Here is an 18,368-nt window from a genome sequence, read left to right on the forward strand (position 1 = left end):
CATTACAGGCACTCATTTATTTGAGTGAAATTTATTCACAGTGAAACTGGGCACTATAATAACTACCCCTGGGCAAACAGGGGGTTTAATGGAGACATCAGAGAGACACTTACTTCTAAGTATATGATGGAATATAAATAAATATGTGTATATATATATAAAATATATATAATATTTTTCCTGTCAAATTTATGAATAACTTCTAATTCAGACCATAACTTCAATTTGGCAATCATTCTGAAACCTGACAAAAGCCTGTCTTACTACCTCTGGATTTAAAAATACCTATGTTCTAGCCCAAAGTCAAGTTTCTTATCTCTAGATAAGAAATCTGAACTAAAAGAATCATCTCTACACACAAAGTATGTTTAAGAAGAAAAAACACATGTGCAATAATTAGGTGATAATAATTTCTTCCAAATATAAAAATTTCCACTACATGATAAACCATTTCCTCCAAATACAAAAAAATAGGAATACCACTCCCTACTGGAATTTGCTCCTTAAGGATAAGCCATGTCTTCTCATGCATTTGTGTCTGTTCATAGCACCCAATATTTAATTCAACACACAAGTGTTTAGTACATTTCACAGGCCCAGATAAGGATAAAAGCCTGTCATAATGGAGAGAACAATGGACTGGAATTTAACAGACCCAGGTGCTAGTTTCACCTCTGCCAGTTTTATACAAACTCTGAACCTCAGATTCCTTATTATAAGAATGAATGAGCCAAACCACATGTTTTTTTAACTGTAAATATTTGAGGAAGATAAGTAGTAAAAAATAAAAGGATCACTTACAATGAAGGCACTTAAGGGATACAAATTGTAATAAATGGGTGGAAAAGCTTTAACTGGGACATTATCTTGAAAAATAAAATCTAAAATTATATGGCTAAATGACTTGTAGTTTTAACAAAATTTAGGATAAAATTACATCTCTGATATAAATTCATCAAGCTATATACACCTCGGAGTTGTATATCTCATTTTATTTAAGTTATATTTTAATGAAAAAAAATAATTACCTTAGTAAAAGCAAAGAAAAAACCAGAAAGATTATACCTCTGAGCTAAAGTCTTCCAATGAGTAAAAAAATATTGATTTTTCTTTTTTTGGCATAATTTTTCTGACTGATAAAACCAAATTACAACACAATAAGAAATCTTATGTCTGACTCATAGCATAATAAAAAAGGTCATGCTTAAAAAAATATTTCAGAACTCTATTTTTCCAAGGGCCTCTCTTAATTTACTTTTTTTTTAATTGACTTTTTAAATCAAATCATTCTCTTTGAAGTGCCCTCATATTGTTATCCTTTTTATAATTCTACATCAAATGTCAGTGGTTATGCCCGGAGTGTGAGTACATCCCAAAGACCACCTTCGTAGACTTCATGAAATCCTGTGTCTTTTGAAAATGACTGATGGGTAAGAGACTTTATTACATTATATTGCCTTAACTACCATGCTAATCATATAAGCAGCAAGAGGAACAAAGATAATGACAGGATAGGTAACCCATGTTAAGCCAAGAAAGGTGGACTAATTTTATTAGCGGTCAGTTCATTAGTGAATAATTTCATGTTCTGCCAAATCCACTTTTCCTAAGTAAATGTGGAACTGCAGTTCCTTGAACAATAAGCATTCAAGTAACAAGACTACAACTGTGAATAAGATAGATGAAATGCCTCATAAAATTTAGTATAAGGTATTGTTTCAGTTGAGTTTTCTAACTTAAACTAAAATTCTTTACCTTCTTGAATTTATGTCAGGTCAGGGGGCTAATTACTATTACAGAAGAGGCTCCTCTCTACCTCATGTTCACTGTTATGCAAAATTTAAGGCTTAGAGTTGGTTTTGATGGATCTGAAATAAACTTACCTCTGTCCATCTACTGTACAAACGGACACACCCCACAAATCAGGACTGAACTTGGCTAACTGAGGAATATAATCTGCAACCTATGCAAAACAATGGAAAGAAATTAACAGATATAATATAGGCAAATAGTATTTTCTTCTACCAAAAAACTGATCTCAATTTAGCTTCTACCAATGAACAGTTATTTTATAGTACTCAGTGGCTTTGTAGTCTATCTTTTATAACAATATTCATAAAAACTAAGGGCACAACAGACTTGAGGATTACAAGTGAAATCTAAGTGACTTCTCTCAGTCTCCATCACCTACTATGTTTTCCAATGCATTCTGTCTTCCTAAAAAAGCACAGTCTAAAAGAACTAGGATTTGATTTTTTTTTTAAGGGAAACAGAGAACTTCTTTAATTGGGGTCATGCTAATAGGGTTTCATTACCTAAAAACTTTCAATATGGAGAATAAGTAAAATAGCGCTTATATTATGTAGAGGATTTTAAAAACTGGGAACATTTTATTTAATGTTCAAGGATATCATACCTGCAGAAATTCCCAGTAAGCTACTTTTTAATTAATTGAAAATTTAAAAGCCATCTCAATCATTTGAAAATCAAAAAGAACTCTTAAGCTTAGATTTCTCTTTGGCCAAAATAACAATTAAGTTAACTATTTGAAATATTTTAAAAGCACTTACTCCAGTGGCTTCACTTAAATTTCTTAATTAGCAAAACACAAAACTACACAATTTTACTCTCTACCTCAAGTTTAGTTGAATTTATTAAGTGATAGGCTTAGGAAAAACGTTACCTTTCCTCCAGACTGCTTTTTAGCACTCTCATATAACTCATCAATGTGTGAAGTAAAAGACATAAAGTCAGGAATGACAAACTTTCTTCTAAAGGCTTGTGTCAACAAAACAATGTTGCTTTGAACACATCTGTGGAATATAAGAAAAAAATTAATAGACTGGGTACCTTTCAAATATTAGTACTTGCTAATAATAACAATATTAATCAGGAGAATATTCAAACAATAAAGAAATTCAACATTTTAAACAACAAACTAAATTCTATAAATTATACTCTTTCCACATTATTTTCTTTCCTTCAAGCAGCCTTTCATGTAGCTGCTTGTAAGCTGTTGAACAAGTTAAAGAAATAAATTAGCCTAAAAATTGTGTCAAAGATTAAAACAGCAGAGCATTCCACCAGATTACGTACCAAGACCATCTAAAAACAAGCTTTTCAGCCTACCAGAGTTGATAAGCATTCAGCAAGACATTTGGTTAACAAAAATCAGACTTTTTTTTTTTTTTTTTGCGGTACGTGGGCCTCTCACTGTTGTGGCCTCTCCCACTGTGGAGCACAGGTTCCGGATGCACAGGCTCATTGGCCATGGCTCACGGGCCCAGCCGCTCTGCGGCATGTGGGATCTTCCCGGACCGGGGCACTAACCCGTGTCCCCTGCATCGGCAGGTGGACTCTCAACGAACTGCGCCACCAGGGAAGCCCCAAAAATCAGACTTTAATATATAGCGGAGATCCTGTTTATTCTTCCATGAAATAACCTCAGACACATATCCTTTAATTTCTACATATTACTAGTATTTCACAAAAAAATAAACATTTTGTATTTTAATAATTTTTCCTAAATTACATTTTGAAAAATTTGCATTTCTAAGCTAAAAAAAGGGAAATAATACCAACTTCGTTTAGTCAGATTTGTCTCTTATATGAAATACTTATTAAAATGCTTATGAAAATAATGTATAACTTTAAAAATTATATACAGTAGTATAATAATTTTATATTATTTGAATCACCAAAAATGTTAAATTACATTATTCTATTCACTGTAAGATGTGTATATACATTGTAGAATAAAATTGTTTCACTGTTAAAAATTATTTAAAAGATATGGTAAACCATCTGGATAGGAGAGCATGAAATCTAATGATTTGAACCAATATTCTACTTTGTTTTAAAAAGGATTCAAGCTAGAAAATCAACTTATTAATGTAACCTTAAAGAGTTTAAAAATAGGTAACAGCCAGCCATATACTCTAAATTCATCTTCTTAAGAGAGTCTCAGAAACTTAGTAACAGAATAGTTAATTGATAAAGACATTTGCAGACCTGAGCATCAAGCCATAATATCAACTTAAGACTAAGCCCATAACAGACTAAAAAGTACTAAGTTTCAAGTACTATTTATCCTGCTTAACCTTCAAAACATGAACACTCTGAGAAGATGATTTCCCCACTTTACAGATGAGAAAAATCTGTGTTTAACTTTCAAGTAAATAACATGCACTAATTATAAATGGAGAGTCGGAGAAGTAGACACTCTCGGTATTTCTTTTTCAATCCATGGTAAATGATAAATTTTTATATCTCAGTATCTTAATTCAAGTTGTTCTAAATAAAACAAATTAGAATTAAAAGCCAGCTATCACACTTTAACTATTAATAAAAATCCAGAATATATACTCACTTGGTCAACATAAAATTAAAACACTGATTTAAAATAAAATAGGTTATTTTCAGTGATAAAGATGTGCTTCAGTTACAACATGAAAAAGTTACAGTCCTAATTTCCATTATTAATCTACAGATGTAGAAATAATTGACATCCAAGAGATAACAAATATTTACTTCAATAAACTTTGATAAATTTTGACATAGTTTCAATGTTAATCTAATAAATACTTTTTGCCATTGACTTAATATTTAATATGCTCCAAACAGCAATTCAACTTGCACGTGAGTTGCAAGTAATATATAACAAAAGACACATTTCTCAGCAGAAAGAAGTTAGGACAATTCCTGACCTTAAATCACTATATCTGTATCAAATCAAATCTACATGCCCACTTTTTCAAGACGTATTACATGAGAAAATATGAGGACTGCCAAACATAAATTATTAACCTTACTACTAACTATTTAACTACTCAAAATTAAACAGCACTTTTAAAAGGAGGCTTTATCATTAACAATATTGTACAGTCAGTGAAACTGGGATTTTTTTTTTTTTGCTCTATCAGAAGGTGCTCATAAAGCTGTGCGAACAGCCTTCACTGGTGAATTACTATGGCCAACCAAGGCAATACCATTCAAAAGAGTGTCTAGCTGCACGCTGATGAACAAACTGTAATGTTTTTCTTGGGAGTTATTTTAATATAGATGTCATGAATCTAAGTAGAAAACCAGAAGGGATATAAAGTGACCTGAGGAGGAAGTGCTTATGCTTTTCAACAGTCACATCTTTCTCATGCTTTGTTCAGTTTTCTCATCTGTAAACTGGTAATAATTTTTCTTTCCTTCTTTACTTAAATGTTTAGGGTTAGCAACTGTAATGCACATCAATGTTTTACAAAATATCTCACATATAATTTTTCATTAGTAAAATAACATAGTGGATAAGAATTTTTTAAGAAAAAGCAAATACAAAGACTACCATTCATTTCCTCCAAAACAAAAAAGATAAAAAAATTATGATCACACATAAAAATATTTCTAATATTTATATGGCTAAAAATGCATGACTAAATAAGGCATTCCTTTTCAGTACAAATTTTCTACTTCTATTGAGATTATTAGCATTAAAAACAATTGATTATCTAGATAGGTACAGGCAGTCTCCAACTTTCAAACAGACCATGCTCCAAAAAGTATGCATAGAATTCATCTTCCCATTCAGAAAAAATTCTACATATTAGATGTTTCTCAGATTACCCTCAAAGGCTAAATATATTAAGCAACAATGTATTTTAGGTAAAATATCAACACGTTGACTTCAACCAAACCTTTCCACTTTCCTTTATAAATTACTTCTTTGGGAAGATGAATTCCATTGCACCCACCTGCATGGAGGTGAGATTATTTCTGGCAAAACTAACTAGAAAACTTCTCATTTTGAAAACAGAGAAAAAACTTCTCCGAAGCAATCACCGTTCCAGGTGACCTGAAAAGGTTAATAGTCAGAGGTTTTTTGTTTGTTTGTTTTGTTTTTTTTGGCGGTACATGGGCCTCTCAGTGTTGTGGCCTCTCCCATTGCGGAGCACAGGCTCTGGACGCGCAGGCTCAGTGGCCATGGCTCAGGGGCCCAGCCGCTCCGCGGCATGTGGGATCCTCCCGGACCGGGGCACGAATCCATGTCCCCTGCATTGGCAGGCGGACTCTCAACCACTGCGCCACCAGGGAAGCCCAATAGTCAGAGGTTTGAATCACCTCATTCTAGGGATGAAAAGAGAAATCATATGCCTATAGACATAAACTTTTCCATTGCTTGTTCACATATACCACTAAGCATTTGTCAAGTTGGGAACTGCCTATATTACAATCATCAATTTTTTTAAAAAATTGGATTAGTGTTTAAAATAATGCTAATTGTTAGTTTTTAATATACTTATGGGTAGAAAATTTTATGATTGTTTCCTGGCTTCATACTCAGTGTATTTAAATTACTTTCAATTTCATATTTAAACAGAGCAATATGTTTATGAAGCACAAAAGAAATTTAACCAGTACTAAAAAGGTATAAAATACTGCTTTCACTTAGGAATTCCAAAGCAATTCCTTATACCCATTGTCAACAGACCTACCTACCAACTCTCTGACAACTTCATTCTCAGATATACCAAAATAACCCCCCAGAAGGCACCCCACAATCAAGATACTTTGCACAGAGAGTTCATGAACACTAAAAATAAAATAATCTTTACTGCAAAGGCACAGCTAACTAGAAGTGATTTCCTTCCCTTCACAAAGAAACAGGTTCTGAAGATTCAAAATTCCTAACACCAATTCCAACATGGAACTAAAATCTACACTTAATAAGGTCGGCTGAGTTCACAGAATCAAGAACCTTGTGGTGAAAAGACAGAGATCTAAAATTGCCAGCAGTGCTTCACAGTATGCCAAGATACTTGGGAGGATCTCAGTTAAATACTTATACCTTCAGATGACTTAATATTCCAGGATATTCCCAGGAGACACCTAGAACAAATCATCTAGCCCCCAAAAGACAATAAAAGAAAAAAATAATAAAAATGCATACATACAAATAAACTTTCAAGGTAGATGCTGGAATTCTTTGGATCTATTCCAACCTAAGCCTATGGTCTGGAAAAAGCCAATACCTTACAGTAGTGTTTACAGTTTTATACAAGTTTTCATTTAATTTTAGTTGTAAAATACCATTTACCTCCTTGGGATCCATGACAAACTTGCTGTCTATTAAATCACTAAGCAATCAGACTAGTAGGAACACATTAATGAAGATAAATAATAAAGATACGCAAATATAAGAAAGTCAAAATAAATATTCTCATTCAACCAAATGAAGGCATTCATGTCCAAAATTAGCATTAAGTTTTTAAACATTATGAAAAAAACAAAAACAGCCAAAAGCCTATGTAGTAATGTGTCTGAAGAGAGGAGAGAAGCAGACAACAGAGACATATAAAACTAACGAATATAGGCTGCCTGAAGCCTTCTCATTTTACGGTGTCATCTAAAACACCTTGTAGGAAAGAACTGAGACCATGCTGAGAAAGGCTGCAAGATATGCAGATGAATTAAGAGATCAATTTAAACCATGACAGGACAAAGAGTGTGCTCTATTCAAACCGAATGCAATCTCCAGGTACTATAAATTGGAAACATCCATGGCTACGCTTCCTCAGAACAGTTTCAAAGTATATTCTTAGCCCCAATGTATTACAGAACTTTAATGTGCACCAAGTTGTTCCAAACAATTTATGTTTATAAGTCCCCTCCCCCCTTTTTTTCAGTTACACAGGAAGCACTGGTCTTCAAAGATGCAATTTCGTTTTAAAAGAAAAATCACCATATAGCATAGCAAGTGACCATTAAAGGTTTGGCAGAAATTTTTACTTTTTAAAAAGATCTTTGTCTAGCATGACACCATCTGATGTTGTTTGAAGAGTTAATCTTAACATATCCATACACTCTTTCAACCTGGGATCAGACGTTCGCAATCCTGTAGATTTGAGTGCCTGTTTTTAAAAAAATAAGAGTTTGTAAATATATAGTGCAAATAAGGTATATGCTTATTCCAACTACAAGTTTTTAATTCCTATATATAAAAACTTCTACACAAGACCTGAATATGTATATGGCATTTTAGTGTCACTACTACCCACTTTCTAGACAAGTTTCTCATTGTTTCTTTCATTTTCTTTCACTGATTACCTTGAAATGAGCATGACGAAAATTTGAAAATAAGAGAAACAGTGTCAGTCAGAATCTACACGTCAGATGACCTTTAAGACTACATTTCAATATTACCATATTATTGATTCAGTATTACTGATTTTTAAAAAGTGAAGATAGAAAAATATAAAAACTTACTGTAATAAATTTATGAACAGGTATTTTCTCTTGTCCTTCTGCGATTGTATAGAATAGCAAATCTTCCAAGCTAGGTAACAGACCCTGCTTTATTTTACTAAAGGGGGAAGAAAGAAGACAAAATTAACCCTTATGTGGACATTCAAGTGGATTTTAGCTATATCCATTTAAAAATAATCATTGAACCAGACTACAGTTGAGTTGATCTATTTATCAAGACCTAATATCATAATAAATGCTGATTTACCAAAATCAAACAGTATTACTGAAACCGCACTGAAAAACAAGTTTAAAAAATGATTCATTAATTAATACAGATATCCTTTAATCCCAAGTTTTAAAATCTTGAGTACTTTCTAGTGGTGCTAATGCCTAGCCATCTGTTATGGTAATACCTTCCTGTACAGCCTAATACAATCACCCAATATTAATTATGGAGCCTAGCCAATGCTCAGGTAAGAGTCAATACTTTGTTCTCTTGTTGTTATTGTTTTTTAATATGATGACTACACATATATATTGTTCAAAGTTAACCTGACTGTAAATCTGGGGGAGAGAACAATTAAGTACTGGACAGTGAAGACTAGTGCGTAAGTCCTTGAATCCTGGCTACAATAACTTACTAGCTGAGTCACCCCGGATAAATTAATTAACCTTTCTGTTAATCAATTTCCTCACCTGAGAAAGTGAGATAATAGGGCCTGCCTCACAGTGTTCTTGTGAGAATCAGTTGACTTAATACATTCAATATCTTTAGAGCACTGCCTGGCAGAGAGTAAGTACTCAATCGTTGGTAGTTGTAGTTACTATTTCTAAAGTGACCTAGGCTTTTACATGTACAGATCAAATGCCACAAATCACAAAGACTGTTAGAATAAAAATTTTACCATAAAAATACATTAAAATCTAGTATAAAGTGCTATGATTAACCAAACTTTTAATCAAGAAAAATTTTTTCCTATCCGTTGAAAAGCTTTCAGGTAAACAAACTATAATGAACCTATTTAATGTCTTCTTTTTGGGGGCTCTGAAACTGAAATGAATACATTTCAATATTCTGAACATCTATGACTGCCATAAGTATTATAGTGATGTTATGAGAATGTTAGATCTAGGGTAGACCAATCCCCTCTCCATCCATCACTATTTATTAAAATCAAAGGTAGAAATATATACGTGTGTGTATATGTATAGAATGTGTACATATATAAAATATCTGGAAAGACTTTACCTGTATTTCAAGAAAGAGAAAATTAGAGAGTGGTCCATAAGTCAATAGAATACAGTGTTGTTTCACAGAGCATGTACATTTACATATGGACATATAAAATTTCTCCTAAAAGACACATTAATGTTGGCATTAATATCATTTATACTTGTTTTCAAAGCTGTTATACCAACTTTTAAAGTCAACCCTAAAGTATAGGAATTTCATACCAATGTTTAAAAAAAACCTAACACATAGGATTATTGTAATTTAATGATATATCCCAGATATATAAATATTCCCTGAAGCAATTTTGGCTCTTAAAGAACTTTTAAAAATGTATTTGGGATATTTTAATAATAAGAGTTAAAATTTATTGATCACTTTTGTTAAGTACTCTGCTGTTTTACATTCGTTCTAATTTAATCCCTCCAAAGATGTCATAACAGAAAGTACCATTATCCAAAATATAGTGTGGTTCCCGGCACACAGTAGAAGCTCAATTTATTCATTATTTATTAAAAAAAAATGACTAACTCTATCCCCATTTCACAGAGGCTCAGACAGGTCAACAAACTTCCCAAGACTGCAAAGTGGTAGAGATATAGTTAGAACCTCTGTTTCTCTGAATCCAGAGTCCAAACTATATACCACTACAGTTTTACTGGCTCTCAAACGTACTAGCTAGTTATTACTTTTATAAGGTACAATTTTTCTAGGTTTTACCCTGATCTAAAACCATTAAACAGGATTCAACAATACTGATGACTTAATATAATACATTTAAAGAAAAACTGAGCCAGCTGTCAAAAACAATCAGTGGAAAATAACATACCAATTATTTACAGAAAGTGGTTTGTCAAATAAACTTCAGATAGTGGTAGTTTATCACTTTAAACTGCAGAATAAGCTTTCTATGTATTTATCACAGCAGTAAATGGTATTTGTTTTGCCTAAAAGCTATGTAAGTAACATAAAATATACACTTCTTTAGCTTATGGTACATAGGGCAAAAAAATTAAAATGACCATGTTTACTTCCACAGCCAGCAAAAAAAGGTAAATATTTACTTGCTTTTGGAGAAGAGACTAATTTTTATCCATAGGAGAGAGATTTAAGTCATCCCTAAAAAATATGCTCACAAAATAAATGTTCAAAGTTGATTTTTTAAAAAAATGTACTACCAATCTCAGCATTTAAAAGCTCAGACTCTTTTTTTTTTCTTTTTTTTTTTTTTTTAAACATCTTTATTGGGGTATAATTGCTTTACAATGGTGTGTTAGTTTCTGCTTTATAACAAAGTGAATCAGCTATACATATACATATGTTCCCATATGTCTTCCCTCTTGCGTCTCCCTCCCTCCCACTCTCCCCATCCCACACTTCCAGGCAAAGCTCAGACTCTTATTTGAGAATGAGTTCACTTCAACAGTCTGGTGAACAAATGCACAGATTCTCCCCAAACAACACAGAAGTTATTCCAAAGACCTTTCTTGGTATTACCCCCTTTTCTTTCCCCAAATTTAATATGGTTTTGTGGCAACGCTTCATGATAATACATTTTGCTCTTAAAACTCAAAAGCTAAAAATTATAGTTTTCAGACTATATAGTAACTAGGATATTCCTGAGAAGTATTTAAGTTTTAATGACAAAAAAAATAGACTATAACAGGCTTTCAAATTGTAATATCAACAATTGTTGATAAGCCCTCAGATTCCTTAAGGAAAAACATGAATGGTTATGACACTCAGCAACTAAAATGGGATATTTAAATCCAAAGTAAAGTCCTTGTTTCATACCTTTTTATTCCTTCCCTTTTATTCTCCCTCATTTTCTTTCTAATTTCTGCCTTTAAGATCTTTTCACTGCTATTTTGTTCCTTCTTTTACTCATTCCTTCTCCTACTTTACCCTCACAAAATACCTGCCTACAACACAGAAATGACTTCTTTAAAAAATTTTTTAAAAAAATCCCATGTATTTAACTGGCATCTATAACATGTACAGCATTATAGTAGTCATTACTTACAGTCTAAAAGGGAAATAGAAGACATACATCATGAGGAATTACAAGAAAGAAACAATGGGATCCAATCACTGGAAAATTACTTCACTGTGGACTAATAAGGTAAAGTTTTAGGAGAGGTGGAATTAGAGCTAGACTTGAAAGATGGGTAGAAGCTGGAAATATGGCAACAGAAGAGGTTTCCGGCCAAGGAAACAGAATGACCACAGCAATGAAGGTAACCATTCACTGGGTATTCACAAAGAACAGCGAACAGTTAGAGCACAGTATATGTGAATTAAGGTGCCTGTTTCCACCCATGAGCTGTTAAAATACCTAATTTTCAGGGTTGAGAGAGATCTATATAAATCAACCAAATGAAGAGACTACCAAAAATTTACATATGGAGTTTAAATTCAGGGGCATTTCTGCAAACATGAAAAGAGACACTGTCTTTGATTACTGATCAACCAGTTTCCCAATACTAAAGGACAATTAAAACTCCTCAGTCTGGGGGCTTCCCTGGTGGCGTAGTGGTTGCGAGTCCGCCTGCCGATGCAGGGGATGCGGGTTCGTGCCCTGGTCCGGGAGGATCCCACATGCCGCGGAGCGGCTGGGCCCGTGAGCCATGGCCGCTGAGCCTGCGCGTCCGGAGCCTGTGCTCCGCAACGGGAGAGGCCACAACAGTGAAAGGCCCGCGTACCGCAAAAAAAAAAACTCCTCAGTCTGATATTCAGTTTATAATTTGGCTTGGTACTATCTATTCTATCAAAATTTTCTACATAAAAAACTGTACTATCAAATGAAAGGAGGAAAATGAACTGCAAAATGAGAAGAGGAAAAGAAATGGAAACTAACTATATTGTCTTATTGTTAAATAAAGTTTCATATCATTTGACCTTTCCAAACTATAAAAGCTGGAGTAATGTCTTTTTTTTTTTTTTTGTCAACCCCATATAACTCAAATGCGTAATACAGTGTAGTGTGGTAAACCTATTAGATAGTCAAAAACTTTCAACTAGGTTTAAAAAAAAATGATGCTCACTGATAGAATAAAAAAGAATGGTTTGGTGTTTTTACTTATGTCTTCATTTTAAAACAATGATCTTTAAAAAATATCTGGAGTTGTTTCTAAATCAGTTTATCATTTTGATTTTCAGAGTGATCTGACTGATAGAAAGTGTCCATCAACACCAGTAAATTAGCAGATTAAACCTGTGAAGGATGAAAGCTGAATTGATAGTGGCTGACCATATACCATTGTAAATCTGACAAAGTGATAAATTCTGCTCAATCTCTAAATCATTTTGTCCCAAGGCTAATTATTGGGGAATTTAAAAACAAAATCTTACATCTTTTAAAGTTTTATTGTTAAAAAAGGATTTTCTGTTGTTTCATCTTATAACTTCATATGATAAAGCAAAGTGGGTAAACTGTCCCCTATTTACAGATAAGGACAGAGTCTCAAAGTCAAGCAATATGTATGTCCAATGTCACACAACTCTTAAGTGACTGGACCAGATTTAGTCCTAGAAAGCCAGTACTTGGTTCCTAATCCCAGATTCCTCCTGCTATGCCACACTGGCTGTGCTGAGTTGTTACACTCCATTTTAGGAGGAATACCTGGAGTTTATTCAGAATAATGAAAGATGAGACTCCTTACATATCGAAGAATTTCTAACCAAAATGCTAATAGGGGAATTACTTATGTTAGATGACTAAATTGTTATTCTGCCTTGTTGAAACTGTACCTTGTACAAAGCAAGGATGAGATTATATTAAATTAGGGCTGCTGTTTTGGCTGGACTTTATTTAAATTTATTCAAGAGCAAGTCAAAGTAAGAAGCACAAAAGCCAGCTTTACGTAAGGAAGTGGCCAGGCTGTCCACATCAGCTGATGGCAATTTGTCCATGTGTAGAGCTTTAGAAGTCTAACCCAGGGGGACAGTCTGCCTGACTCCGATGGGAGAATGAGGACCTGGGCAGATCAAGTCCCTAAGGTCCAATTCTGTTAGTCCTTCCAACCTTGTATTCCTTCAGTCAAGTATCCGTTAGCAAATCATTCTAGTTGTAAAAATACAGATGTGTGAATTCTGTTACTGCAATCACTTTGATATCACACTAGAGATGACTTCTTCAAAATAACTAAAATATATAGGTAGAAGTTAACAAAAGGCAGACTAGCTACACATAAGGAAAAACAAAACAACTCTGAAAATGGAATGGTCTGCCTTCAAAGGGACTAAATTCTCTTGTCAAGAAGTATTCAAGCAGAGATGAATAACAACCTGTAGGGAGTATAACAGAAGAGAAAAAACCTTCAGCTGTGAAGATGGGTTTTTAAGGTCTCTTTGAATACTGAACCTAAAAAGGTAATCAATTCAATAAAGTACTTTATTATTCTCCTAATATTGGAAGAAAAAACACAATAAGTCCTAATATTGTACGAACTTGGTTAGGTCATTTAATACCTGTAGCCAGTTTATAAAATATGTAAAATGAGGTGGAACTAGATGTCTTTAAAGTCACTTCCAACTCTAACTCTCAGTTTTTGAGCTGCTCAAAATAGATGTCCTCCTAAACTCCTATACTAAATATCATAAACTTTACTCACTCAGGACCTATGTAGACATAAAGGATCTATAGATACATATTTTACATATAAAGCTTAATTATCTGGGTTCTTTAAAAAAGTAATGGTAGTACTTAATACCACTGAACTGTACACTTAAAAATGGTCAAAAGAGTACATTTTATGTTACATTAATTTTACCTCAAATTTTTTTTACCTAAGGGGAATTAGATACAGAAGGTGAAAGTGAGGGAAAATAGCTAAAGTGGGGACATGGAGGCCAAGAACAAAATGTAGCAACTGATACAAGATGCAAAAATCCACAGAAGAACAAACCATTCAAAACAGAACCAATCAGAGTATGAGAGAAAACCTTACACAAATAAATACATTTTAGTGCAGGGGCCACTAATAGCAAACTACCGCAATGGCCACAGGTTTTTGTAAATCAAGTTCTATCGCAAGACAGCCATGCCCACTCATTTACCTATTGTCTATGGCTTCTTCACTACAACAGCTGATCTGAATAATTTTAACAGACCAGATAGCTTGTGAAGCCAAAAATATGTACTATTTGACCCTTCAGAGAAAAAGTTTGCCAATACTTGTCTTAGAACATAACTGTATTTTAGCACAGTACAATAACACCCCCTTACAGTAAACCTAAGTTGAACAAGAAATCTTAAACTCTATATTTTATAATATAAATTTTAATACGTTAGAAAAATAGGCAACATTTTCTAAGGAGACTTACGCCGAAAACAGTTTAGAAATTAAAAAGTTTGATGTTTGAGGATAAAAGAGAAGACAACTAGATAATGCTGATAAATAGCTGTATAAATCCATTCATAAACTTTTTCATAATTTTTTTCAATGTGAGGATGCTTACCGTTATACATACTAAAAACAGGCTATAAGGATAGCAGACTAGGACAGTAAGGTAGAGATTTACAAATTTTAAATTTAACAGATGTGTTTTCTCTGATGACAGGAGTCATCATAATGAGAAATCTTAAAAGTAATTATAAGGAGGCAAGGAAAAACGTCTATTCTCGCAAACCACAACTGCTAACATCATTTTGGTTTATTTCCTTCTACTACCTTTTTTTTTTTTTTTTTTTTGCGGTACACGGGCCTCTCACTGTTGTGGCCTCTCCTGTTGCGGAGCATAGGCTCCAGACGCGCAGGCTCAGCGGCCATGGCTCACGGGCCCAGCCGCTCCGCGGCATGTGGGATCTTCCCGGACCGGGACACGAACCTGTGTCCCCTGCATCAGCAGGCGGACTCTCAACCACTGCGCCACCAGGGAAGCCCCCTTCTACTACTTTTTGTAAGCAACTGGAGATCAAACCGCATGGAAAATTTTGTATTATAACTTCTGACTTAACATTATATTCTCCTATATCCCTAAAAAGTTATCTGTATTCATTTTATATTACTGAATAAGAAATTCTCATGTGGATGTACCATAACTGACTTAACCATTCCACTTATGTGGACCACAAGTTTTTCCCCACTTTTCTCTAATAAGTATAATACTGTGCCAAAAATATTAGTGAATAAATCTTTCTACACCTCAGTTTGTTTTGTTAGCCTAGATTCCTAAAAAGGTACAAATATAGTTAAAGCTTTTCTACAGCTTAAAACCTGTTCTTCAGAAAGTCTGTACTCTTTTAATAACTCCCACCAAGAATCTAAGTGCCTATGTCATTCAAAATATCCTCATCAAGGTGACAATTTAAAAATCTTCTTTTGAGGCCTATACCAGAAATTAGTAGGGGAAAAAAAAAGTCTAAATCCTGAAAGCTATCAATCTTTTGTTCATTATGCAACATTGATAGTTCATTGTTTTAAAATAGTACTTCCACTGTAAACATTTCTTTAGAAATCACCAACCAGAGAATACTTCCCAAAGGAAGCCAAGATTAACATTTTGCTTCTATTACACTGTAGGTGGTCAGAAAAACCACCAAGCACAGTTCTCAGTCCTATGCACCTGTGTTTCATAACCAAAGCAATTTTATACCTGAGTAGATTCCAGGACAAAATCATAGTAACAGCGTCTCTACCTGAAAGCTATTTACCTTATTTAGAGATATCTATAATTAGATATATATCTGTTCACTTAGCTTTAAGCATTCCCCTTAGTATCAAATGACTTAACAAGTGAAATGGCACACAAAGGCAACTCCTTGGTTTATATAGGATTTGAAGGCTGAGGTCCTTAAAAAATGCAAATCCTACAAGTAGACTTTCAGTTTCTACAGTCATAATTTTTCTCCACCTCAATGTCACAAGAAGGAAGTAGTGCAGCTTTTTACTGATTTTTTAAAACCTGAAGAAACCCACAAATATCTTCCAACAAATTTCTCTTCAAGGTGACTTTTATCTTTTTCAGACTAAAATTGTGCCTCCCCCCCTCCACCCCACCCCCACTGTTCCCTACATAAAAGCCTTCACCAAAAAAGACTGAATTCTATTTGGTAGGCACTTCCTGAGTTAGTTGATTTTTAGGTAGGGAGACTTCTTTGTAAAAATGTAAAGCCTACGGGCTTCCCTGGTGGTGCAGTGGTTGAGAGTCCGCCTGCTGATGCAGGGGACACGGGTTCGTGCCCGGTCCGGGAAGATCCCACATGCCGCGGAGCGGCTGGGACCGTGAGCCATAGCCACTAAGCCTCCGCGTCCGGAGCCTGTGCTCTGCAACAGGAGAGGCCACAACAATGAGAGGCCCGTGTACCGCAAAAAAACTCAAGTAGACTAAACTTCAGGATCTCGTTCATGCTCCTTCAGTGAATTACATCTAAGTATTAATTAAGAGCTTGCAGTTTATTACAGATTATGTCCAGATATTATCAATAGCTAAATAGATACATGTGGTTTAAAATAAACATTAGGCAGCAAAAAATGTTATGATGTATGTTATGGCTGGCCATTCAAACAAAACTCAAACTCACTGATAACTGTAATCTAGAATAGAATTTTAATATTGAGGAAATCGCAAATAAGATGACTGAGGGGTTCACTGAGAAGGCCCACACCCAAAATTAAATGTATTTCCAATCTTGATTTTAGTTTAAGTGAATTGTAAACATGTTCACTTTTACAAATTAAAAGCAAATGCATTATTAAAGGATCATAACAGAATTTGTCCCCTATTTCAACACAGGTTCTTTCTATTCCAAAATATATTATCTATATTTCCCAAATACTGCTTCAACCTCGTTATCAGTACTATTCTATACAACAGACCTAATTCAATGTTGCTGAAATGCTTAAGTACTTAATCTTTGAAATTCAATTTGCACAGCATGTGGGGTAACGATTCTTTCCCCCTTGATTTCCATTGATTGTGACCACCTAGAGGGATGGGATAGGGAGGGTGGGAGGGAGACGCAAGGAAGAGATATGGGAACATATGTATATGTATAACTGATTCACTTTGTTATAAAGCAGAAACTAACACCATTGTAAAGCAATTATACTCCAATAAAGATGTTAAAAAAAAAAAGAATATGAACTACCAAAATAAAATCATATTATCTGAAGCTAGCGGAAATCATTTTTGTTTGCACCTTCTCTTTTAATATATTTGTAACTATATAGATGAGCAAACATACAATTACTGCATCATGGGTATGCAGTTTTTAACAGATACTACCAAACTGCCTTCCAAAACAGGTGAATTTATACTTCCATCAGCAACTTAAGAGTTCCTATTTCCTATACCCTTGGCATCACTTAATTTAACATCTGCCAATCTGACAGGGGGAAAATGATCTTATTTTAATGAAATGCTTTCAATATTGTATCCTGTATGAATTACCTATTTTCTAAAGAGCATACACGTGCTGATACTTTCTCAGCATGGTTCTTCTTTCTCTTTCCCTTTCTAATTAAAAAATAAAATGCCCAAACAAAAAGTAACTTAAAAATACGTGCCCTCTTCCCCACCTGCCAACGCTTCCCAGAGATCCTTCACTAAGAAGAATATACACTTCTGGGTTTTACAGAAATGAAGTGTGGCATTCTTGAGAGAGAAGAGACAGTGTGATAAAAACGTTCATGTTGGGCAATAATTGGCCTAAAATAAAGGTTAATCAAGAATCTCAAATGCTACATAGCACTGTTTGATATAATGCTCATCCCAGTCCATACTGGTTTTCTGGAAGGAGTGGTATTTTGAAATTAAAACTCTATAATTAATCTTGAAACAACATGCAAAATAGATTGAAATGAGACAAAAGAATGGATATGGGGGTACAGATTTTAAATCTGAAGTCATCAGATATGTGGAGATAAATATGAGAACAAAGCTTGGATGAAAGATGAAC

The 18,368-nt window shown here is 34.1% G+C and overlaps 1 protein-coding gene across 6 annotated transcripts in view; it reads right to left on the minus strand.

The window, feature by feature from the left end:
• GLS (glutaminase) overlaps positions 1-18,368 on the minus strand; it is an 85,730-nt gene that overhangs the window by 62,230 nt on the left and 5,132 nt on the right. For 3 of the 6 annotated variants that reach the window (XM_032638666.1, XM_032638667.1, XM_032638668.1), the window contains exons 2-5: positions 8,254-8,350; positions 7,777-7,898; positions 2,684-2,813; positions 1,884-1,963 (exon numbers count right to left, since the gene is read on the minus strand). In XM_032638666.1, the coding sequence (XP_032494557.1) occupies positions 1,884-1,963; positions 2,684-2,813; positions 7,777-7,898; positions 8,254-8,350 (429 nt within the window). Of the gene's footprint in view, positions 1-1,883; positions 1,964-2,683; positions 2,906-7,776; positions 7,899-8,253; positions 8,351-18,368 lie in introns of those variants that run through there. The other 3 variants (XM_032638669.1, XM_032638672.1, XM_032638671.1) reach the window with 1 other exon arrangement.

This window comes from Phocoena sinus, chromosome 7 (genome assembly GCF_008692025.1).
Source record: "Phocoena sinus isolate mPhoSin1 chromosome 7, mPhoSin1.pri, whole genome shotgun sequence".
NCBI classification, from domain to species: Eukaryota; Metazoa; Chordata; class Mammalia; order Artiodactyla; family Phocoenidae; genus Phocoena; species Phocoena sinus.